Source organism: Alternaria incomplexa, assembly GCF_024043165.1.
Source record: "Alternaria incomplexa strain BMP 0042 chromosome Unknown scaffold_1, whole genome shotgun sequence".
Classification (NCBI taxonomy): domain Eukaryota; kingdom Fungi; phylum Ascomycota; class Dothideomycetes; order Pleosporales; family Pleosporaceae; genus Alternaria; species Alternaria incomplexa.
In genome coordinates this window covers 3,846,378-3,869,537 of record NW_026249850.1, presented here as the reverse complement: position 1 = coordinate 3,869,537, position 23,160 = coordinate 3,846,378, and the positions used below count along the sequence as shown (strand labels likewise).

The 23,160-nt window shown below is 53.3% G+C and overlaps 6 protein-coding genes across 6 annotated transcripts; 3 read left to right on the top strand and 3 right to left on the bottom strand.

Annotated features, from left to right (window-relative positions):
- Positions 1 to 1,944: 1,944 nt before the first annotated feature.
- J4E90_001372 (uncharacterized protein) lies at positions 1,945 to 3,234 on the bottom strand (the record flags this gene model as incomplete). The annotated part of the gene is made up of 3 exons (XM_051430960.1): positions 1,945 to 2,030; positions 2,082 to 2,354; positions 2,406 to 3,234. The coding sequence occupies 3 exons, from the start codon at positions 3,232 to 3,234 to the stop codon at positions 1,945 to 1,947; spliced, it is 1,188 nt and encodes a 395-aa protein (XP_051296447.1).
- A 3,703-nt stretch (positions 3,235 to 6,937) lies between these two features.
- MRP9 (37S ribosomal protein S9, mitochondrial) lies at positions 6,938 to 8,045 on the bottom strand (the record flags this gene model as incomplete). The annotated part of the gene is made up of 2 exons (XM_051430959.1): positions 6,938 to 7,029; positions 7,226 to 8,045. The coding sequence occupies 2 exons, from the start codon at positions 8,043 to 8,045 to the stop codon at positions 6,938 to 6,940; spliced, it is 912 nt and encodes a 303-aa protein (XP_051296446.1).
- A 310-nt stretch (positions 8,046 to 8,355) lies between these two features.
- On the top strand, positions 8,356 to 13,189 carry J4E90_001370 (uncharacterized protein; the record flags this gene model as incomplete). The annotated part of the gene is made up of 5 exons (XM_051430958.1): positions 8,356 to 8,385; positions 8,449 to 8,638; positions 8,815 to 9,552; positions 9,603 to 9,877; positions 11,303 to 13,189. The coding sequence occupies 5 exons, from the start codon at positions 8,356 to 8,358 to the stop codon at positions 13,187 to 13,189; spliced, it is 3,120 nt and encodes a 1,039-aa protein (XP_051296445.1).
- A 3,396-nt stretch (positions 13,190 to 16,585) lies between these two features.
- Positions 16,586 to 17,409, bottom strand: J4E90_001369 (uncharacterized protein; the record flags this gene model as incomplete). Its single annotated transcript, XM_051430957.1, has 2 exons — positions 16,586 to 16,604; positions 16,658 to 17,409. The coding sequence occupies 2 exons, from the start codon at positions 17,407 to 17,409 to the stop codon at positions 16,586 to 16,588; spliced, it is 771 nt and encodes a 256-aa protein (XP_051296444.1).
- Positions 17,410 to 19,066: 1,657 nt separating this feature from the next.
- Positions 19,067 to 19,444, top strand: J4E90_001368 (uncharacterized protein; the record flags this gene model as incomplete). The annotated part of the gene is made up of 1 exon (XM_051430956.1): positions 19,067 to 19,444. One exon carries the CDS (start codon positions 19,067 to 19,069, stop codon positions 19,442 to 19,444), a length of 378 nt encoding a protein of 125 aa, XP_051296443.1.
- An 875-nt stretch (positions 19,445 to 20,319) lies between these two features.
- Positions 20,320 to 21,105, top strand: J4E90_001367 (uncharacterized protein; the record flags this gene model as incomplete). Its single annotated transcript, XM_051430955.1, has 1 exon — positions 20,320 to 21,105. One exon carries the CDS (start codon positions 20,320 to 20,322, stop codon positions 21,103 to 21,105), a length of 786 nt encoding a protein of 261 aa, XP_051296442.1.
- Positions 21,106 to 23,160: the final 2,055 nt, after the last annotated feature.

Here is a 23,160-nt window from a genome sequence, read left to right as displayed (position 1 = left end):
TAAGCATGCAGAAGGTGTGCCGCTTGGGGCTTGCGGAGAGTTGTGCAGCCGAGTGCAATGAAGCTGTATCGCGAGATGCGAAAGGTGGCTGCAGGATCGAAGGCGTCCGCATTCGCTGCTTCTTCGGCGTTCATGTACAATTGAGGAGCTGATGTGCTCCCAGGGCCAGGGAGACGAGCCGGTCGTCTCCCGCTATCAGGGTCCTCGGCTGCGCAATCATTGGCGGTTGATCTGGTTGCTGGATCTCGAGGCGTCCCGGTGGCTAAAAGACGCGAGAGTGATGACTTCAGCCCTTCACAAAAGCAGGTGCGTACCCTGGGCGCAAGGCACGCGCAATGCTAGGGCATATCAACATTACCAGGGCAAAGTATTGAATATTGAAGGAAGCGGGGCAGTGCGACGGCAGCGCTTCACGCGATAATAGCCACCGCGTACTCTGCAAGGCTTGGTCCCAACTGCGAACGGACCTGTTTGAAGATGAAAATATGAAACTGCGAGTGTCAATTACTCAAGCGGGGTAGCTGCAAATATTGAGATGCTGCACCTATATCCCGATCTCGTAAGATCGCCGTCAGTGTTCAATAGCCGGCATGCGCCATGATGTGCTGCAAGGTCTTAATGTCCTTGTGATAAGATGTGATCACCTAGAGGCGCTTGTTAGCGATGATTGTGGCGCCTGCGTCGATCCGGTTTTCTGTTCCCGTAGCTCCAGCTGGAGGTCAGATCTTGCTTTTGACACGGCCCAAGCCTCAAAATATGCGTGAGGCGCTAAGACTGCGTCGCCAAGTCGCCGTGCATGATCGCCTTCCCTTTATCGGCTCAAGGCGTCGAATGATGAGTAAGTGCAGCGGATGCCTTCGCATTTGTCAACATGCGAGGCTGCAATGGCGCCTGTGGGTCGAGTTGGGATGCGTAAAGTGAGGCGAGAAGGAACGGATACCCTTGCGGACCAGGGAAGGTACGACCAGAACTTGGAAGAGCGACTCCACCATATAGAATCCTTCAGAACAGCGCTTCAGTTTACCTCGGGAACAAGGATGTCTGCAATGAAGCCATGTAATTCTAGTACAAATTCTATACTACAGTTGCTGCCCAACCACGTCGTTGCATCGGACCCGGGAACCCGACCGTTGATGACAGTTGTCGTTCCCGCCCTACCACCTCAGGCTCGGAGAACTGCCTCGTTGCCGCCCAATGCGGAGACGAGGTGTTGTTCTCTGGTCGAGACTTCGAGTGTCTTCGTTGCGAATTCACCGGAAGCTGCGAGGGCGCAAGGACGATCCGGTGGTATCCACATGCATTCGTGCCGGCTCTATCGATTGTCCTTCCACCTCATTAACCCATGCGTCATAATACACTCCGTAAGATATCCTCAGCGCCCGCGCCGGATGATCTGTTCCAGCATCAAAACCCAATAGCAAAAGCAATCAAGTACAGATGCTCGTAGATGCACGTATCCATGTCGTCAACATGAACCATGCGTGCCATTGCGTTCGTACCATAACCCTTCCCCACTTTTCCCCAATGCGAACACAAAAGACGAACAAGAGAATGGCCTGAGAAAAGGCTGAAAAAGAAAAGTGAAGACGTGACTCAAAGCCATAATGCTCGACGACTGCGAAAAACCATGGATGCAAATATTGGACAGAAGGAAAAACCGATGCAGATTGACTTCCGCAAGAAGCGGTCGATGTTCCTCGGCGTCCCAATGGCTGTGGAAGGAAAACCGATACGAGACACCCTGAGAACAGTATATGTACAAAAAGAAGCAAGTGAAGTCGTCTCGAATGCGCTGGATGAGCGCGTAGTGCGGGTATAAGCGTGCGCATGGACGGTCTGTAGCAAGCCTCTCGAGATGAGGGTCAATGCGCTGACAGGATGGCGCTCGGGAGCGGCACTGCGATCAGCCACGAGCAAGATCGTCGCGACTAGAACTTGCTAAGATCATCGCCGTCGCGCTGTGGAGGTGGGTCGTTGTACAGATGGACCAGCGCCGACTTCTTCGAGGAGGTCCATGCAGGAAGTCAACACTGCGCAACGTTAGTATTGTGATCAGGCAATGAAGGCAATGTGGTACTGACTCGCTACGATTTCCTCTTCCCATACTCCCATTTGGTAGTCAACGAGGCCGTGCTTCTCCATGCTGTCGCAGTTCTTGACAAGTTGAGTGCCCATCTTCTCGAGGAATTCCCAATCGATGAGTGATTTGGGAGGCTGCGGTCGCTGGCCCGTGGTGGTCATCTCCTGCGTCATGGTCTTCTGCTTCTGCAGCGTGGAGAGCCAGCAGGTGTTGAACTCTTCCCACAGCTGCAGGCGCTGTTGGTAGTAGGTTTCGTCGTCGCGTACTAGGCCTGCTGCGGTCAATTCAGTTCCTCGTTCGATAATGCGCACACCGGGGAACTTACCCAAAGTCTCGGCCCAGTGCAACAGCCAGTCGGACATTCTGAGGAGCAGTGTGCCGGCTTCGGCGAGGCGGCCGTCACGGACATGCTCAAACGTCTTCTTCAGCTCGTTTTGGTAGTTTCGATAGAAGTCGTCGTACTCGTTGCCACTATTGGCCTGGGGCGCGCTGTAGTTGCCCTGGGAATAGCCGCCCTGGGAAGGCGCCTGATGGGGGTCTGTCATGCCAGCGGCAGTGAAGGCGGGCGCAAGGGCTTCTCGTCCGACCTGAGCTTGGGGAGCGGAATAGCCTAATGAGGGATACTGGGAAGGAACGTTTTGCGCCGCGATGGCAGAGGCAGGTGCGCTCGTGGGCCCGCTCTCATAGTATTGGGGTTGTGCCACGCCAAAGCCGGTGCTCAGGACCTGTATAGCCGAGTCCCTGTTCTGCTGGTACTGTTCCACAGGCTCATACTGCGAAGAAGGCTGCGCCGCGGCCTGGGCGCCCGGCACGCTGTACATGATGTTCTGGCCGTAGGGCGAGTACTGCTGGGGCGCACGCTGGGCCTGTTGTTGCTGGTCGGCGGCATAGTCCTGGGCGCCATAGGCTACGGCAGAGGGCTGAATCGACGAGCCAAACTGTGCACCTTCACCGTAAGCGTAACCGTAACCCTGAGAGCTGGCGCGACTTCCGGAAGAGGGGACGGATGTGGGTGGGGCAGGTGCTGTCAAGGGCGGCTGCCTGAAGCGATCGGGTGCGCTTACCACTGGATACGATGCCTGTGGTGGAAGCAGCGTGCCTTGCTGGCTTGCGTAACCTGAGGGAGTATGCCGTGGCCGGCGGTCATTGTCCATCCCAACCAGCCCGCCTTTATACTGCAGACTGAAGGGGGGTTCGAGAGCCCGGTACCCCGAGGGCGAGACTGGCGGCGTCGCGTAATTGGCCAGCTTGCAGACTTGCGGGATGTAGGTGGTGGAGGGCCGGCGCAAGAGGTGGAGAGGCGAAGGCGCAGGTGTAGTCGACGTATGCGCGGACTGATGGAAGAGATGCGGTTTGGGGCGGGGTGCGTGAGAGGACCAGAAAGAGTTGATGGGTGATGCGGGCCAATGGTGGTAGATGTATGACGTCCGAAATTGGAAGACGAGATGCTCCCAGGTCCAGATGGTTTGGATATAAACACGGCCCTGACGCGTCGACGAGCGACCAATGCAGCCCAATGATGCAGGAAAAGAAGCTCGCGCAAGAGCCTCGGCCAGCCACCAGGATATCCTCGCTCCGCCTGCAGGAAGATGACTGCAATGCAATGCTCAGACGTCCGGGATTGGTCCTCCCGATGCGGTAATGTTGGAGAAAATGTGTGCGCCGTGTGGATCAGCTAAACACGTAGCCACTAGGTGACAGCGAAATTGTCCGGTAGATGCAGGCGTGGAGAACCCTGTGTGGGATGGGCTGGTGGTGAGGCGACGCTTATGCGTGAGATGTTTGAAGGGTAGTCCTTGCAAACAGATCAGTGTTCCAACGAGTCGGACGGAGTAGTGGCCGGCCTAGGAGATGGTCTCAAACAATCTAACGTCTGCCTTGCGGTAGCTCAACGGCCTAAACGTACGCTGGCGTTCTTCACGATGCAGTGTCTTGGGGCGCACTGGGCGAGCGGGAGTACATGCAGAGACGAATGAAGCGTTCGGTCCGAGACAGGATTGAAAGTGCGACGGATGCTAAGATTGTAATCGGATCGGTTGCACTGGACCGACGGATGAAGTGAAAGGCTCTGTTATAAGAGGCGTGTGAGTTCGACGTCAGTTCACGGCTGGCGCAGATGCTCACAGGGATGCAAGTGGGGGAGGGTGGTGTGGTCGCCGATGGTAGCCAGGCTGGAGGAGGGCAGAAAGAGACGTGGGCGGGAAGTGATGCAGTCGCGCTACATTGGGAGAGCATCGGGCAGTGTGGGAAGCAAAAAGGAAGTAGTTCGCAAGCCACGCCGGCGAACAGACTGTAAATACTTGGACCAGGGTGTTGAAGCTAGAGGAGAAAACAATGGTGGGTACCTGAGAAGTGGGTGTGGCTGCAGGTCGGGCGAGCGAGGGCTGACGAGTAAGACGACTCTACCAGCTCTGGATGACAGCGACCATGCGAAGTCTCCGATTTCCGATATGGCCAGGGCGGGGCTAGCAGTACCCTGTCTGCCATGGTTACGGATCGCCCATGGTGGATCTGCAGGCGTCTGGGCAGCCACACTGCAGGGCAGCATCGCGTTTGCTATGCGTGACCACTCGATGCCGTCGATACGAGGGCGCCGTCAGCGCCAGCACGACGACAAAAACCACCAACTCCATCGTGGCTTCCTTCTTCTTGCTCTTCGGCGCAACCAGATGGCGATTCCCGCCCCGCGGCTCCACAGCGGCCAAATGTCGCAGCTGGCTGCTGGCCCAGGAACTGCTCCTCTCACCCAGCTGGGCTTGGCGGCAGACAGTGACCACGCGCCACATGGCATTTGTCCGCCAGTACGCGTGAAGAGCTGTAGGACAAAGGGGCCCGACGCACCGTGGGAAGACTAACCTTCAGGAGCGCGTTTCCGCCATGTTTCATGCCGCAGGCGTCCTTCGGCTCTTGAGGCGCCCTCTCCTGCTGCCAAATCACCAAACGGATGTCGAACCTGGATAGCCTCACGGCCGGCAGTGTCTCGTGTAGGTAGGTGCTGACAGGTGGGAGTGAGAAGGTTTAGGGGCTATCTCGGGCTCCAAACTCGATCCGTCCTTTCATCTCTGCAGCGCTGCAAGTTCCCGTCCACGCGCAGGGATCTCTCGCCTGTGGTCGATCTTGCCTTGGGCCACTTCACCCATCAGCCTCACTCGTCGATCCTGATCCTGCGAATGGGGACCTTCCCTTTCGAACTCGTGGACTGACGCACACTCACTCAAGCCGCGACCTCGCGACCTCGCCATGCCTTCTCCACGCTGCGACTCCTCGAATCTTACATGTGCGGTACGGTGGGGCTCTAGCGCCATCTCGGTCGCTCCTGCCGGCAAACCTCACTGGTTCTTGCCGCGAACCTTCCATCATTTTTTCAACACGGCACGCTGCAAACGCTACCCACCGCCGTTTATTCAGGCTAAGAGCACGCCTTGCGCTGTCACTGACACTTCAATTGCACGCTCTGGCGCGCCATACGCCGCGCGCGCGACTGTCCGGAACTTTGCGCCATGAATGCCTGTTCACGTGCTCACCGAAGACTGCAATCTTCTGGAAGCTTTGCAAAGGCGCACAGCATGGCTCTGCAGGACGCAGCCATCGCGTCACGAAACCAATGTCGTTCAACTTGCCCGCTTTGGTGCGATCACTGTCCAGACGAGTGCGTCATTCGGTACGGATGGCGATCATCAGGTGGCCCTGGCTTTCGCATCAACCTCCACCACCGCGCTTCGTGAAATGATCAAGGACCACGGCGAACATGCTTCGAGAAGGTTTCACTTCGTTCGACAAACGTCTGACTCGCACTCAGCTGCGACCACCTGGCAAAGTCTCGGGCGAATGCCGTGCTCGACCGTTTACGCGTCGTGCGGGACACGCGACAAGGAGTCAAACAGGGAGCTCCCATCTCCAACGAAGATCCAAACGGCAGCCCATCTTCTAGTGCCAAAGTCTTCTCATGCCTCCTGCCACATAACGTTTGTCCGCGACATGATCCGGAACGACCGAAAAGCAAGTGCAAGCGGATATAGCACAGACGTCGTGGTTCAAATATCATTGGCCGCCCTATGACCATGTCCAAAATAGAACATCGTGAAACGAGTCAGGGACGATCACCGCAACTCTGCGCCCGCGATCAGCCGGTCATATGTTGACTCTTGTCGCATGTGCCACCGGCAATAATAATTGGCCTGAGCATCTTGCTGTTGCAAAACTCACAATGCACATTTGCCTATCTAGGGTCTTGGTCGAAAAGCAGTCATGAATGCGAATGCGAGTTTAGCGCAAACAGAAACACATCAGGAAGGCATAAGTTATCGCATCAGTATTGAGTGCATTGCGTGCTGGTGGTGGCGCAGCCATTCATGCGATATACATTTGCTTCCTCTTAGCAAAGTGGTCTTCAACAGCTGTCAGGAACGGACCGAGAAAGCAATAACAGACAGTAGTGAAGCAAGGTTGAACCTGCATACTTGCTCGACATGAGACTGAACCAGGGAAGAAGCATAGTCAGCAGGGCAGAGCGGCACAAGGTTCAAGGCCTTGTGTTTCTGGACACACTTGATCGAAAAGCATGACCCTGTCCGGGCAATGCCGCACCAGATGAGGATCGTGTGAGCACATGGCCGTTTGGGTTGCGACATTGACAATCAGGCGAAGAATTGGTCATCTCCACGTGTCGTATGTACAGCACCCTGTTCCATGCAAACAGCGACAAGGTACCGAGAGTAACATCAACACTTGCTTGGACATACACGACGAAATTGAAGCACATTCAACAGACGGCGTCTTGACATGTCTCATCTTACATTTGGCCAGGCTGACACTGCAGACGACTAGCGATAAAAGGATAGTATACACACAAGCAGCTCATCGCTTGACCCAGGTGGGCATCTTTCGCGCCTTGACGTGACCTGGCTTCTTCCTTTCCACCTTCCTTGGGTCGCGCGTTATGGTTCCAGCTAAGGAGCAGTCAGCAATTGGATCCGGAATGCGCAGGCGAGACATGTTTGGGATCATCCAGGGGTGTTGACTGCGTTTTGAGGCGTAGACGTGGGCATGTGTCAGCCGCGAGGGCTGCATAGACAATGCTCATGGAACGACAGAACAAGCAATGCTGGATTGCAAAAGGCACGGATAAAGAAAACATTGACTCACCTCGTCGCAGCGCAGGCTTCAGCGCGGGTTCATGGACCAGCAATGACTTCGCTACAGCTAGAGTCATTGCTTCCGCCTGGCCAGTCAGGCCACCACCCTGCACCAGAGCAAAGACGTTGTACTTGTCAAGACGCTGAGTAGCCTTGAGGGCCCAGACAGCGCTCTCGCGGTGATGCAGCCGCCCGAAGAACTCTGAGAGGGACTTGCCGTTGACGAGCACTTCACCCTCGCCTTCTACCAGCCAAGCCACAGCAGACGACGTTTTTCTCCGCCCAACGCCCTTGGCACGCCCAAGCTCATCAATCACGCCAGGCTTCGGAACAATGTCACCGGGCTGGTTGGGCTTCTTGTACCGCAGCATCGCCTGCACAACCTCGTCGGGCATGAGCGCGGGGTGAATGCAGTTGAGCCTCCGCAGTATTTGCAGCATCCTGTGATAACGCGCCGTCTTCACCGGCTCGTTGGTCATGATGCGATACTGCTCGATCGTCTTCCAGGCCACCTTGGGTGCCTCTGCGGGCGGTATAACAGGTAACGTAGCGACTTTTCGAAGGAGAGCGGAGAGGGAGAGGAAGTCGTCGGTGAAGGTGGGCTTTGCGCTGAAGTAAGACGGCGATGCTGGGACGACGCGCAGTGTTCGTAGCGAGTCCTTCTTTTCGCCCTTCTTGCCGCTGCCTTTTGTCGTCGCTTCCAAGTCAATTTCGGGGGCCGCTGTGAATGGTTCCCGTATCTCTTCCTCTGTAACCTCTGCACGTCGTACGGCTGTCGTCGAGATGCATCTCCGTACTGTGGGTTGGAAGCTCCGTTGAGCATATCGCATCGTGCGTTCGCACTGGGGCCGCGGTCGACTGCCCAGGGCATCGGCCGCCCTCCAAAGACTCCTTGAAAACTCCCTGCTTGCCATTGCGCCTGTGGTCGACAGCGAATGCACCGTGGTAGCGCTGTCAAAGAACTGCCACCTGCCACAACTGACGACGATGGATGCACGAGCCACCTGCAAATCGGCTAGACGAAATTACGGTGGACTGTGCACGCAGGTCTCCTACAGCCCCGCCTCCCTCAGCCTTTTTTCTTCACAACTCCTGTCTTCCACACACTGATTGTTAAGCTCAACCACGAACTCTACAATCATGTCTTTCGGAAAGCTCTACAGCTACTCGGTACGTCGTCGCACACAGGCACGCGAAGTCGCACCGCAATGAGTCCTAACAGCAAGCCAACAGGGTAACCCGCGTACCACCTCTCTCCTGGCCGTCGCGAAGGAGAATGGCCTCGACATCGAGTTCGTCGACACTGAGCCAGCCAAGGGTGTCTCTGAGGACTACCTGAAGCTCAACAAGCTCGGCAAGGTCCCTACCTTCGAGGGCGCTGACGGCTTTGTCCTCTCCGAGTGCATCGCCATCGCTGTCTACCGTAAGTGCTACCCCGCGCGTTCGCTCCTCCTCCCTGCATAATATGATGTCGAATGAATTCATTCAGTTATCCCTGTCTGAAAACTATTGTTGAAAACTTACTATTCTGATTTGCCTCTACCACATCTACTCCGTCTGTCCAAAATTTGGTGGTGACTCAGAGCTGACGGATTCCAGTTGCCTCGCAAAACGAGAAGACCAGCCTTCTCGGCAAGACCAAGCAGGACTACGCCACCATCTTGCGATGGATGTCCTTTGCCAACACTGAGGTCCTCTCCCCCCTCGGTGGCTGGTTCCGCCCCATCCTCGGCCGCGACCCTTACAACAAAAAGAGCGTCGACGAGTCCCAGAAGGCCGCCCTCAAGGCCGTCCACGTCATTGAGGAGCACCTCCTTACACACACCTACCTCGTTGGTGAGCGTCTGACTCTTGCCGACATCTTCGCTGCCAGCATCCTTGCCCGCGGCTTCCAATACTTCTTCGACAAGCAATGGCGCGACTCCAACCCCAACACTACCCGTTGGTACGAGACCGTCTACAACCAGACCAGCTACTCTGCTGTCGCCCCCAAGCTCGAGTTCATCTCCGAGGCGTTGAAGAACGTCGCACCCAAGAAGGAGGGTGGTGAGAAGAAGAAGGAGCAGCCCAAGGCCGCCCCTAAGCCCAAGAAGGAGGAGGCTGAGGAGGAGGAGGAGGCACCAGCTGCCCCCAAGCCCAAGCACCCTCTCGAGGCTCTGCCCAAGGCCACATTCGTCCTTGACGACTGGAAGCGCAAGTACTCCAACGAGGAGACCCGTGAGGTTGCCCTCCCCTGGTTCTGGGAGAACGCCAACTTCGAGGAGTACTCCATCTACAAGGTTGACTACAAGTACAACGATGAGTTGACCCTCACCTTCATGACCTCCAACTTGATCGGTAAGTCAAATCACCTGCAATTTATATAGTCACATTGCTAATTCCTTTAGGTGGTTTCTTCACTCGTCTCGAGGCCAGCCGCAAGTACCTGTTCGGCTGCTGCTCCGTATACGGACAGTCCAACGACTCCATCGTCACCGGTGCGTTCATCGTCCGTGGCCAGGATGCTCTCCCCGCCTTCGATGTCGCTCCTGATGTCGAGAGCTACGAGTTCACCAAGCTCGACCCCACCAAGGAGGAGGACAAGGAGTTCGTCAACGACCAGTGGTCGTGGGACAAGCCCATCACCGTCAACGGAAAGTCCTACGAGTGGGCCGACGGAAAGGTGTTCAAGTAAACGCTTCGCCTTCTTTTTGAAGTGTTTGCTTTGATTTATGATGCGGATGATTAACGAACTGGCATGGGTATGGATAGGATGACGGATGAGGATTCATGAGATCACGCTGGGCAGCCCTGGTGGATCAGTGATACTGCCATAGCCGTTAGAGGCTCAAAATGCTGCACAAGAAGTTCATGATACCCAACACACAATATTGTCTCGATACTGTGACGTCTGTTCCAAGCTTGTACTTTTACTCTGCTAGTCTCGTCATGTACATGTGATAGATCTTAAGCGCTTGTATGCGACTGCGTTCCTTATCGCGCACTCAACAGATAACGATGAGTTTGTCTTCCCTGACACTACGTTGCCTAGCAGGTGTCAGGTGTTCTCAACCCCAGATCTGGGCTCGAACTGGGGTGGGGCCAACAAAGTCGTGGCTTGTCGAGCCGAGCCTATCATTGGTTGTAAGAGACAAGGAAATAGCCCTAGCCAACCGCCGAAGCCGTCCAACGAAGGCTGGAAAGAACGGCGGCGTGGGCAAGCGCATGAGGCACATGCATGTCTTTGATCCTCGAGTCCTCACCTCGATCTCCATCTTGTCAACTTCTACAACACTGAACCGCGCCGAGATTGCGGTCCCGCGACGGAACTATCACGGTGACATTCGCGCGCACGGCCAAACACAGCCATCATCACAAGGCACGCCTGAGCTGAGCGCGGGCGTATTTGTCGTCATCCGCACTTTGATTTGCGACAATCGGTACCTTTTTCGCACAACGGAGGAAGAGCTGGAATCGGAACATCAGGATTAGCGCGACAAGAACCGCGCAATCATTGTGCACATAATTCCGGCTTCCTGCGTTATCAGTTGGTGGATCGTGCTCCGGACGACGGAACGGCGGCCATCGGTTCACGCAAGTGTAACGTGCAACGGTAACAGAACAAACTGGTGATCTGGCTTCGCGCTACGGAAACGCGACGCAAGGATTGAGCACAAGAGTGGTTTCCGGCTTTAAAGGTGGGAGGTGCGAAGAAGAGGGAGAACGTCCTCGTTGAGTCTTGACGCAAACAGAAGATTCTAAGGAAAGAGAAAGTGTGTTTTGGGACAAAGAGCAAGCAAAACCGGATTGTGCTTGTGCATCTTAAAACAGCTTGGGGAAGAGAGGCTAAGAAAATTTATCAGTTGAACTGGAAGAGGAAGACAAGAGGAACACCAAGGGAATGAAAGAAGATAGCGCGAGGGTGGTGAGGAGATCATCTGGAAATTCGGGGGAACCTGCGATTCAGGTCATCTGTCTGGTAGGTCATTCTGTGCTGGTTGTGTTTGTCGATGTGGCTAGAGGCCTTCTCATATATGCATCAGATGTCGCCAATCGTGCAGGTCGACAAGCAGATGTGCCGTCTCGCAGTAGAGGCTAACACGAACAGGGCTCTGGAGGTGGACCAAGCGAAGACAATGTCACGGGCTTCCTCGTTCGATCAACAGCAACAAACTGGGCTAAGAACTCCGTCATAGCTGTGGATGCAGGCTCCCACCTTGCATCGATTACCCGCATACTTGGTCAGGATTTCCCGCTTGTCTCCGACCCGGATCCAGCATTATCGACCCCACATAACGGTAATGGAAATGGGAATAGCAGTGACGCGCATATAGAGTCGCCGTCGCCGGGCACTGGGCATGTCTCGCTCTCCGACGAAGATTCTGGACCTGAGACACCAGATTCTGAGCAGGATGTACCCGTCACAATTACTACGCTGAAAACTGGCGCATTCGCGGGGTTACCTTTCCCACATCTAAGTGCCAGGGCAAATGCGCTACATGTTGTGAGAGAGCACATTTCGACTTATCTCATCACCCATCCACATCTCGACCACGTCTCGGGCTTCGTCATCAATACAGCAGCTTTCCACAATACATCTCGACCCAAGCGGTTAGCAGCACTACCATTTACCGTCAACGCGATCAAAAATCACATCTTCAATAACATCATCTGGCCTAACCTGACGGACGAAGACGGAGGCGTGGGACTAGTAACATTCCAACGGCTTGCAGAAGGCGGTAACATTGCGCTGGGTGAAGGAAGCTCAAGAGGTTACATCGAAGTGTGCGACGGCTTAGGAGTCAAGGGCTTCAAAGTAAGCCATGGCCACTGCATGCAGGGACCTGGCCATGTACACCGCGGATCGAACGCCAACCTACTGGAGACCTCAGATCGGCAAAATGCAAACCCTTCTCAGTCGTATGGTCAATCAGACGGACTTGAAGGTCGTTCACAAAGCTTCTCTATGACTACACAAAGCGCACCCGGCACTCCAGGTTTCAGCGGAAGCACAGAAGCCGGCCGACGAGCCAGCGGTGTCACAGTTCCTCAACCCCAGCAACCGCAATCGCAAGATCACTGTGTGATTGACTCAACCGCCTACTTCATTCGCGCCGAATCTACCCTCACGACCCCAAAACGCGAGATCCTCATCTTCGGCGACGTTGAACCAGACTCCCTCTCACTTTCCCCACGTACACATCAAATCTGGACGGAAGCAGCTCCAAAGATCGCCGCCGGCACTTTGAAAGGTATTTTCATAGAAGTCTCATACACGAACGCGCAAGCGGACGCCGTACTTTTCGGACACCTAGCACCCCGCCATCTACTCGAAGAGCTCAGCTCCCTCGCGGCCATGGTAAAAGACAGCAAAAAGCAGCACGAGCGCGACAAAGAAGAGCTCCGCTCACAGAAGAAAAAGAAGCGGAAGCGAGCCAGTGCAAGTAACAACCTCCAGCTCGAAAGTCTAAGTTCAGCCGAGAATGGAAGAAAAGTCAAGATGGGCGGCTACCTAGGTGGAGTAGGCAAAGGGATAGATTCCCCAATTTCGATAACAAACCACTCGCAAACCGACGATGAGACAATGAGCGACTTCCCGCTTTCGAGGGGTGACACGGGGACGAACACGCCTGTTCCTTTTCCACCGCCACTGCAACATCATCAGTCTCTTCAGCGGCATCAGGATCAACCACAGGATCAGCAAAATGGCACCCCCGGGCCACCTCCATCCCATCCTTCTGCACCAGCAGCGTTCGGTCTGTCATCCGTCTCCGTTGAGCACAACCGCGCCATGCTCTCTGCGGCATTCGATTCTCCGCTCAAAGGCGTCAAGGTCGTTATCATCCATGTCAAGGATTCCTTCATGGATGGGCCGCTAGTAGGGACTCAGATTCTGAGGGAGCTGAGGGAAGGGGAGGAAGCATTGCAGGAGCAAGGGAAGGGCTTGGGGTGTCAATTTGAAGTTAGCGCTGCGGGAGAGAGTTATTGGTTCTAATGGCGTTTGAGTAGGGTTTGGTCAGATTGGATTCAAGATGATCGGGCTAGAGAGGGGTGTGGCTTGGCGTTTGGGGGATGAGCTTCGGCTTTGTCTTGGGGGGTTCTTGGTTACTTGAGGGTTACGATATATATATGTGTCTGAGCGGCTACTTTGAGTATTTGGGGGAAAGCGCGTTGGGGTCTGGGGATACATGTAGCATCATGAGTTTTGATATACCACTGCCTTTGTTAACACCGCAGCCATCGCATGAGCTGCTGTCTGCGTTTAACCCTCATCCATAACGTACCCAAGCTAGTCCAGCACCAATACTTCCTACACTCTTCACCACTACATCACCTCCCAAACACACGTTCCCTCCGCCTCGTCTGCCGTCGTATCCACCACTCCATCCCATCAACAAGCGCCCTATTCCCAATCAGAAGCGCACCCTATCCACATCGTTAGCTTCCGTACTCAATCCTACTCCTACTCTAATATAGCCTCTCTCAATTCCAACAACATACCGGTATTCCGACAAACCACCACCCCGCAATCCACATCGCCGTATCCACCGTATAAAACGCGCCCACACATCCCCCAGCCCATAAATTCACCGTCGCACAGCTCATCAATGTGCGTGTTAGGGGCGCGAAGCGGTGCCGTGCTCGGGGGCGGTGCCAGAGGAAGAGCATGAGGGTGTGGAGGAGGATGTTCGACTGTGGTAGGTAGACTAGTACGTCGCTTCCGTAGTAGGTAACCTTGGAAGGTGGAGAAGGGGGGAAAGAGACGGGGGCAGGTAGGTAAATAGCATGAGCGAGGGAGCTATCATATTCAACGTACAGGTATGAATACACTAGTAATGTAAATAACATTGAGGTCATGGATGTTGAGCCCGCCGATAGCCATGAGTGCGCTGCATGCGTAGGCCATCACCGTGCCGGTGGCGATCCAATACGGAATTGGATTCCAGTTGTCACATGCTATGCGTACTGTCCGGGTTCGTTGCAGTACTAGCTCTGAATCTGTGTCTGTCTCCATGGTGGACTGGTTATAGGGGATATAGTGAGGAGAGGGCGTGAGGGCATGCGCGGCGGTGCGAGTTGTGAGGTGAAGGTAGATACATGGCGAAAGACGCCGGTGTCCAGCCACATGATGTATCAGCTATTACACTGTTACTCTACTATGTAAAGGGTCTTGACTACTTGTGGTTGTTGTTCGTCCCTGAACTGGTTTGACGATGGGCTCCCGGAGGGTACCATGGTACTTGCCTGCAATGCCGAATGAGCGATACGCCTTCTTTCGGTATATGCGCGGGTTTGATCGCGTTCCCCGCGTTTAGAATTTTTGGTCAACATTGTCTTGACTCGTTCTTTCTGATTCAGTAAAATAGAAGGCGTACTCACTGCGTGTCCATCGCCAATGAATCCCTCATTGTCATCACCAACACCACAATTGCCACCGCTATTAATAACGATGCTATTGAAATCCGTTTTCGATAGAGAATGCGATCTCGAGGATGCGATCCTGCTATCCCGTCTACCCGATCTAGAGAGCGCACGCGATCCATCACCACCCGCACAACTACCACAGCCCCAGAAGCCGCGCAGCAGCGCGTTCACCACCACAAGACGATTTGTACTGCTCGCAGCTATAGCATGTTACATCGGAGCCGCTGTAGGAGTCTATTACGTCGATGATATGGAAGAGTTCTTCCTCTTGCTGGTGTGGATTATCATGCTACCTGTAAGCTCAGTCCTCCACAGTTGTTTTCACCTCCATTCAAGATTCTTCTTGTTCTGGGCTAACCTTCATGTACCGATAGATGACCATCATCTGTATTTTCGGAGGTTTTATCCTGACACATGAGAACGTTCCCAAGGATACCTCGCTGCTCGCGCGCTGTGTAATACACTTCTTGACCGGGGGTACCTACATCGCCAGCTGTGTCTGGATATACATGACGCGAAAGAGAAGTCCGGAAGACGCAAAAGGTTCCTTCGGGATGGATATGGCCGGATATTGGTTCTTCATCTTGCCGGTAAGTAATCGTTCTCCATACGTGTGGTGGCGTAGAGAAAGCATAGTGGTTTGCTTGCTGACGCGTTTCTTGATGCAGATGGGATACTTCGTATTGAACCTGGCCGTGCTGCTGGTTGTAACTGTATGGAATAAGCGAGACGACAACACAGTATCCGAGTCACGAAAGGGGGAGGCTTGCTGCTTGGGAATGATGGTACGAGCAAGATGAGCAAGAAGTAAAAGGGTTAGACACCTGGGGGTATCGAAAGTCAACGCGCGTTCCCTCGGCACATGGACATTTACTCGTGCGTTGTGACTTTGCCGTAGCTTTCACAGTGAAATTGAGCAATGCCTTTCAGAGTCTCATTGTTTCGCGCAAAGAATCCAAGCTTTTCCACCACACGCATTGCACTAATCACCCAGAATTCTCACCCCACAATGCTACCACCATATCCAGCACGCAACATGCATTTCAACTACGGCAGTAACCTAGGAAGCAGTTATGACGAAGAAGGCGACCTCGAGTCCGCGTCCTCTTCATCTCCTCAATTTTACACGGAGAGCCAATTCCGCGCACTGCCGCCCACACAGCGCGAACTCATTCTAAAATCACACCGGCGCTCGTTCATCCGGTCACCACCAGCAATCATGATGCTTATGATATTCCTTACCGTAGCTGCCGCAGCACTTTATAAAATCAATCATGATATAACGGAGGTCATGTTAATGTGGGCCGTTTTCGTACCGGTAAGTCGCTTCTCTATGCCCGTCTCTTATCTAGCTACGCCAGACCCATATGAAGAATTTCTTACTGATTTATGTGAACAGATGGCAGCGATGTTATTGCTGTTGGGGTGCTTGATTGCACACCATAAGCTTCCTAAGGATATGTCGTATTCTGGTCGATCTGCCATTCATCAATTTACGGGAATGACATACGTTGCAGCCTGTGTCTTAGCGTATGTGCTGCAACAGAAAGATCCAGACGATAAAGGAAATTTCGTGTTAGCAATAAGGATGTCTTGGTTCTTTGCTCTGCCGGTGAGTCTATTCCTTTTGTGGCAGTAGAAGGAACATGTCGCGCACATTGAACGTGAACTAACGCACTTTTTCGTTCGCAGATTGGGTTCATCATCTTGAACATCGGGATCGTGTTGCTTGCCAACGCATGCAAAAAGACGGAAAGCGAAGATTCGTCCGAATAACCAGAAGATAAGAGGTTCTGCCTGTGGCTGTTGGACGGTTGTTGACAAGAAAGGCAAGAAGGAAGACAAAGACTTGACGGGCACGCGAAGTCATGTGAGTTGCATGAGAAAATATCAAATGAATCACAGAGTAAATGTCTTGGTATTGTAACACGCTACTGTAGACGGTTCTGAGGATGCATCGGTAACTTTAAGCATAAGTTCGCTGCCTGTTATTGGGTTAGCAATGTGTGCATCAGAACAGGAATAGGAACCACCGTACGCGTATAATTCCTTGCCATCATCATAGGGGCGCGCAGGCGACCCAGCATCGACCTCCTTGTTCACTGCCGCCCGGCTTGAGATGGTTCGCTTCCTCTCCCCATAGATCGAGGCCGAAACCCAAAGCAGCCACATGATTCCGGCAATAACTCCATACGCGATGATCTGGCCCTGACTGGGGGCAAATCCGGTGAACGCGGGCGCATCCGATGCAAGTAGCAGGCCAAGACCACCGTTGATCATACCAAGCGTGATGAGGATACGTCCCAGCCAGAGGTGACCGTACGACCAGATAGTCCGGCGGCTGTATTTCTTGAACTTGAGGTGGTGGACGAAGCCAAGTATGGGTTGGAAGAACAAGAAGACAAAGACGATGATGCCAATAATCGGGTGGTAGTTGTCCAACATGTTGACTGGGATGTTGTTGATCATCCACACACCGAGACCGAATGCTGCGATGTACACAACATACGCAAAGAGTTGAAATATGCCATGGACGATCCAGACACCGCGAAACGATCCTAGTCGTATAAGAATCGATCCAACTGGGAAGAATAAGACAAAGGCCAGGGCTGCGAGGACACCATGGGCTACGATGATCTTATGTCGTGATTCTGATGAGAAGCCGCCACGGCCGCCGCCAAACGATGAGCCGAAGTCGTTGTCGCCGCTGTCACTACCTCCTCCAAATCCGCCTGGACCGTATTGACCACCGGGGCCGTACTGCGCAGAAACTGTGGTTGCTGCTATCATCTCATCAATTTAGTCCTCAATCTCCAGGGTTGGCTTCATACCTAGGCTAAGCAGCGTCGCTCGTGTACTGAAAGTCATAGTGATGATGTGGAATGAGAAAGACCAATGCAAGCTCGATTTGAATGTCTACAGATCGATAGAAAGAAACATTGGCTAGTTAATCTATTCTTACCTGCGACGGCTGATCTAACAACATCACCCACAACACAAGCCGAACAGCGCCAAATCGATGATTCACGTCTGGGAGTGACACAGATGACGCTGTTTAGAACAGGAAATGGTCGAGCTTACGCGTTTCCGCAGCTTTTTCGTGTGTTTCGAGTGGTGGACATTGACGTGCTAGTCTGACTTGGGGCCGGGGTGCACATGGTGGAGAGCCGGAAGTAAGATGTCGGCGAAACATGTTGGGAAAGCACCGACTCTCATGATGTGACGAGTGCCTCAGGCAGAAGATGTCGTTGACGTCGATACAGCATTAGTAAGGTCATCTCATGGAGACCTGGATGGTTCAGCCATCCTGAGCACGTGTTTGCGCGACGTGCCTGTAGCCTTGCGCAGGCACGCGTCTGACTCGCTTGACTTGGCTAGCATTAGCATGATCCTTCGTTCGCGGGTGTAGGCAGCGACTAGTCGACAAGTCTTTGAAGCTGCTATTCCAGATTTGCTGCGAACATGGCCGCTGGTCGGATGCCGAACTGATAGCGAGAGGTGCGATCGCGATTACTGGTCACCCGTGTGGCTAGTGTGGCAGATGACGTGAGTAATGACCTTGGAAGCCTGTGCGAATGTCTTTCTCATCAAAAACTTCATCCCATGTTAACACATAGTATAACTTCCGGGTTCACGTTCACCGTCTAGTCGACATGGCGGTCGGCAACGTGATGTGGCATCCCCACGCAACGCATCCCGTCGCCCTCGACCCCATGGCGGTCAGAGCGCGGTCGAGGTTTTCCATCCGCCCTCCGCGATCCTGGGCTGTCGCATGGCCAGGCACATGTCGGTCGTTCAACAGGTACAAGTCCTGCATGCGCTTGTCTGTAGTCATTTGTCCCCTGAGTTCGCGGTGACTGTTGCATAGCCCCAGTTTGCAAGAGTCCCGTGGTAGGTAGAGAAGGCAGAATAGCGCACCGCCACGGTTGTGCACATCACGCGCGCGCCCTTTGTCCGTATACATGTCGTCAGAGTGGTGAGTCGAAGAAGCAAAAGAAGGTGAAACAAGGAAATTGCGATGAGTTGGAGCAAAGAGAGGTGAAGACTCTGTGGAGACATGAGTTGTGCATGCCCGCCGCGAGGATGACTCCTGCAGGTCCCGAATTTCGGCGATGCCATGTGACCAATCATGGGCGGGCACGGGTGCAATAGTGGGCCCGCATTCGCTGTCATCTAGGCTGTGATCTAGCATCTTCCTTCTCCCCGTCACACCATCGTGCGGCTCTGAGTCACTCTGCAGCCTACTGACATCCTTGACTTAGCTTGTACCTGCATACGTGATTCAATGTCATCCCATGTATATAAGGCTGGGTAGGTATCTTGCTCCAATGCTTGACTCTCCTGAGACTATCAGCCGCCTTCGCGGCTTTTCGCCCCACCACTCTCCATCTCCCCTCAACCCTATTATTAGTTATTCACACATCCACAAGAACTTGAAATAGACGACATGGGCAAACGTCACAACAGAAAACGAACTAGAAGCCGTCCTCGGAACCGCAACAACAACCACGACAATTCACCTCCGCAGGTCATCAACCACACTCGAAGCGAGTCGGTCAGCACTACCTCTTCAACTCTCTCCGCAACCAGCTCCTGCTTCCACCCTCAAGGTTCGATTGCGGGTGCCAATGCGAACCACTGGCAGCAAACGTACACCGCATGGCAAACCCGGCTTCGACTACAGCAGGAGCAGGAGCAAGAGTTGGAGACTCAACGACTGCGCATCTTTGGTGGACTACCGGAGGATGAGAGGACCTTGATGGAGCCGATGCTCAAGGTGGTCACGGATCTTTTCGATGGTTTCTACGATTACGAAGATCCGTGATGATTAGAGTGCTGGTTCTTTGCACATCTCTACTCCTTCGCATGGGCATCCAATTCAACGGACGATACATGTTTTTACGACGAATACGACACGAATTAACGACCAAACCAACGATGACTCTGGTAGCCAGCCGGAGGCGTGGGATATCATCTGGGCACGGACTCGTAGCAGATCAGACAGCACCTGCGTCGGCCCAACTGGGCCGGCCCGCAAGCGCTATCTGGTTGGTTCAATATTGCTCAGCCCTAGGACTCCGGCTTCACGCATAGGCGGCGGAAGCGAAGACAATGGTGGAAGAGACAGCTGGATGCACGCCTCATGCTTGTACACGCTCGAGTCCCGAACTCGCGTGTACATGCTATTGGCTAGAGCGTCGCTGTCTCTGAGAACGGCGGAAAGGAAAGAAGGACGCGCATGCGTATTGGTGGAGGAGTCATCTTGCTTGGAGGAATTGGTGTATATCTGCAGCTCTCTGCACGGCAGGCAAATGTCCGAGTAGTTTATCAATATTTCTTTAATTAATCCAAACCTTACCTTAATTCGCTACGTCCTTTTGCGATATTCTTGAATCATTACTCTCGCTGAGACGTGACTGCCTTGCGCTGCCTCTCCGCATCTAGAGCTTTGACGTTTTTTACTAGTCCGTAATTGGTACATAAACATACAACATTCTTTCAGCTTTACCTACTTTTACTTCTCACTGTCGCTTCTATCAACTGCCTCAGACTTCAGTCCTGCTTTATAGACAACGACTATCCAGTCGACCGCCCGACTTTGCGCAACTCTAATCCGACCGATTCCAAGATACAAGTAGGTGTTGTCGAGTACATGCGTCTGGTTCACTAAGCTGATGAGCGACCTCCTTGTAGCCCGCGATGACAGACAATGAAGCGTTCCGGTTCCTCGACCTCCCCAAGGACATCCGCCTCGAGATCTACGACCTTTTCCCTGCCGAAACACGTCGCTACACAGTAAAAACGATACGTGGGCGAGCCATGCCGCGCATTAGCGTTGCTACAAAGCGTATCCCGTGCATGGGACTGCTCACCACTTGCCGGCAAATATACCACGAAGTCTCTAGCGTACTGGCTTCAAGGTTGGACGGTGAGCCACTTCGTATCTTTACGAATTGGGAAGAAATGTGTATCCCCACCATGAATCTTCTGATGATGTGTACACCGGCATTTATCGAAGCCGACGAAACTGTCTCACTCCTCGAGCGTCACCATTCCAGCGGCCAGGTCAACCTTCAAACTCCTAATCTGCGCGAAGTCCTCCGTCTTCACAACGCACTACCCACTGGTCCAAAACTTGAAGTCGAGTTTACCGTTGAGGTTGACAATGAGCTTCTACGTCCTGAGAATCTACAGTTGATGAGGACGGCTGTTGGAATATTCTACGGGTGGCTTGCAGGGATGAGCGACAATCAGTTGCTCATTGACGAGGGCGGTTTCATTGACATTACAATCCGGCCTAAGCCGAAGACAGAGACGAGCAAGAAGTTACTGGCTAAGGAGCGACTGTTCGATCATGAAACGTTCACGAAGGAGTTCTGGCTGGAGAAGATGTGGACTATTCACACCGGTGAGTGCATGACCGAGAAGGAGTGGCAACGCAACTGGGAGGAAGGCAAGCACTTCGGAAAATTGAAGCGTATCTAGCAGCTTCATGACTTCGCAGAAGATCATGACACAGGAGAAGGGGTGATGAGTGCGGGGTCCAAAATGGTTGAGGCATCGCTGCTGGATTCCAGTGTAATGAGCCAACCACCGAGGACGTTTCAGTAGGAAAGCTCTTTCAGGTCTCTCAAAACCAACACACAAACAAGGACTGGAGTTCCAGAGAGACTTCCATACATACTTGTTTTCTTTATGCGCGTGTAGTTGAAAGAAGGCCGTGAGAAATGCTTCTGCCAAAACATTGGTATTCGACTCGCAAAACATCCAAAAACCACCTCTTTAGCAACCAGATCCCTAAAATTATCTTAAAATGAAGGTTGAAGAATGCAGCACGTTAACGCTCCAATATCCAAAGTGACCCATCGTTATTGCCTCCACGGCCCTAGCCCCCCACCCTCTTTCTCCCTCCACCATCAAACCAACGTACACACAATCACGACCCCATCACTATAAACAGCAACCCCAAAATCGCAAAGCGCAGCTAATAAAAGCAGGTTTACGTACCCACCATGCGCACAAACCCGGCTGAGCGGTCGCCCTACTATCGTACGACCCTCGCCAACGGTCACCCCACACGCATCCCGGCAACGCCCGAACACGATGTTCTTGCTGCATGTGTCTCGCCACTAGGACTTTTGAAATAACCACACGCAGGAGCGTATCATACGACATGATCGTACATTTGGCGGGTTCGGCCAATGGTGTTATAGACTGTCGGTCGTGTCTCGCGATCTCAGAAGCCGGAGTTGTGATTTCGCATGTAGGTGTGAGGCGCACGCCTTCATGTTGGTAACATGGGATCACGCAACCAACCTGTATGCATTGAGGAATGGCATCGTCGGTAAGCACCGCGATCGTGATTATTGCTTCAAGGAATCGTGATAGATATAAGGTGGATGAATTTCTTCCGTTGATATTCATCATCTACATCCAGTCACATCCATCTTCAGCTATTCAACTCCATCAACCTTCAACACCTCATATCGCACATACAATAAGCGTCTTGCATACAAGTAATCGGCAATCTTTTTCATCTTACCAATCATCAATCAAGCCGACAAAGCAAGCCAACAACACCCAACGCACCCAACCAATCCACACATAATGCCAGCAGTACCAAGATCCTACCTCCCCTCCTTCGCCGCCTTCCTAGGTAAGCCTCACCACCCTATCTGCTCTTCTCCTTCCTCAATCACATCCAACATCTAACTAACAAAACCACCCCAGCATTCGGCATAACTTACACGACAATCGTCGCAGCAAAAGAAGGCGCAGCCGTCGACGGCGCACGAACCCGCTGGCAAGATCAACATGCACGGGCGAGGAACGCGTTGAGTGGGGGTATGACTCTAGCGGATATGGAAAGGAAGTAAGAGGAAGGAGGGAGAAGATAAAGTTCAATTCCAGTGTTTGTATACTAGGGTAATAGGCGTTCCGGATGCTGGATACAAGTCCAAGGTATATATCAATTCATCAAGTTCAACGTATGCGTAGGTATTCACCTGGACAGTGTGATACTTCTCTTTCCAATGTGTCCAGCACAAAGCATGTATCCAACCTCTGCGCATATACATTACCGTGCCTCATCATACACCCAACAACCATTGCAAAAACATACCCCCACCCCATCTCCCCGTCTCCCTCCTCCACCACCCACCATCTCCCCATCCTCCACCACCACACATCCCTGCAATTCACCCATACAATCTCCATTATACCCCCAGGATACCCCCCTATAACACTATCCCTACTATCACTACACGCAACGGGAGTCAATGATAGTACCCGGCGCATGCGTCCCTCGTGTTTTAGACCACTGTTGTTAGAGGGACCACATTCCTCATCGTAACGAGGAATGCGCGAGGTGGAATGTGACGTGGAGTAGTGTAGGGAAATATATTAACGATGGTTGTCGGGATGCGATATCGGTATGCAGGGTAGACGTGCATTGGGGCAGGGTGCAGATACGGGGGAGGAGGACGGAGGGTTCGTGTGGTTAATCTGGGTAAAGAGTGTAGGGCAGAGGCGGCGTGGGGG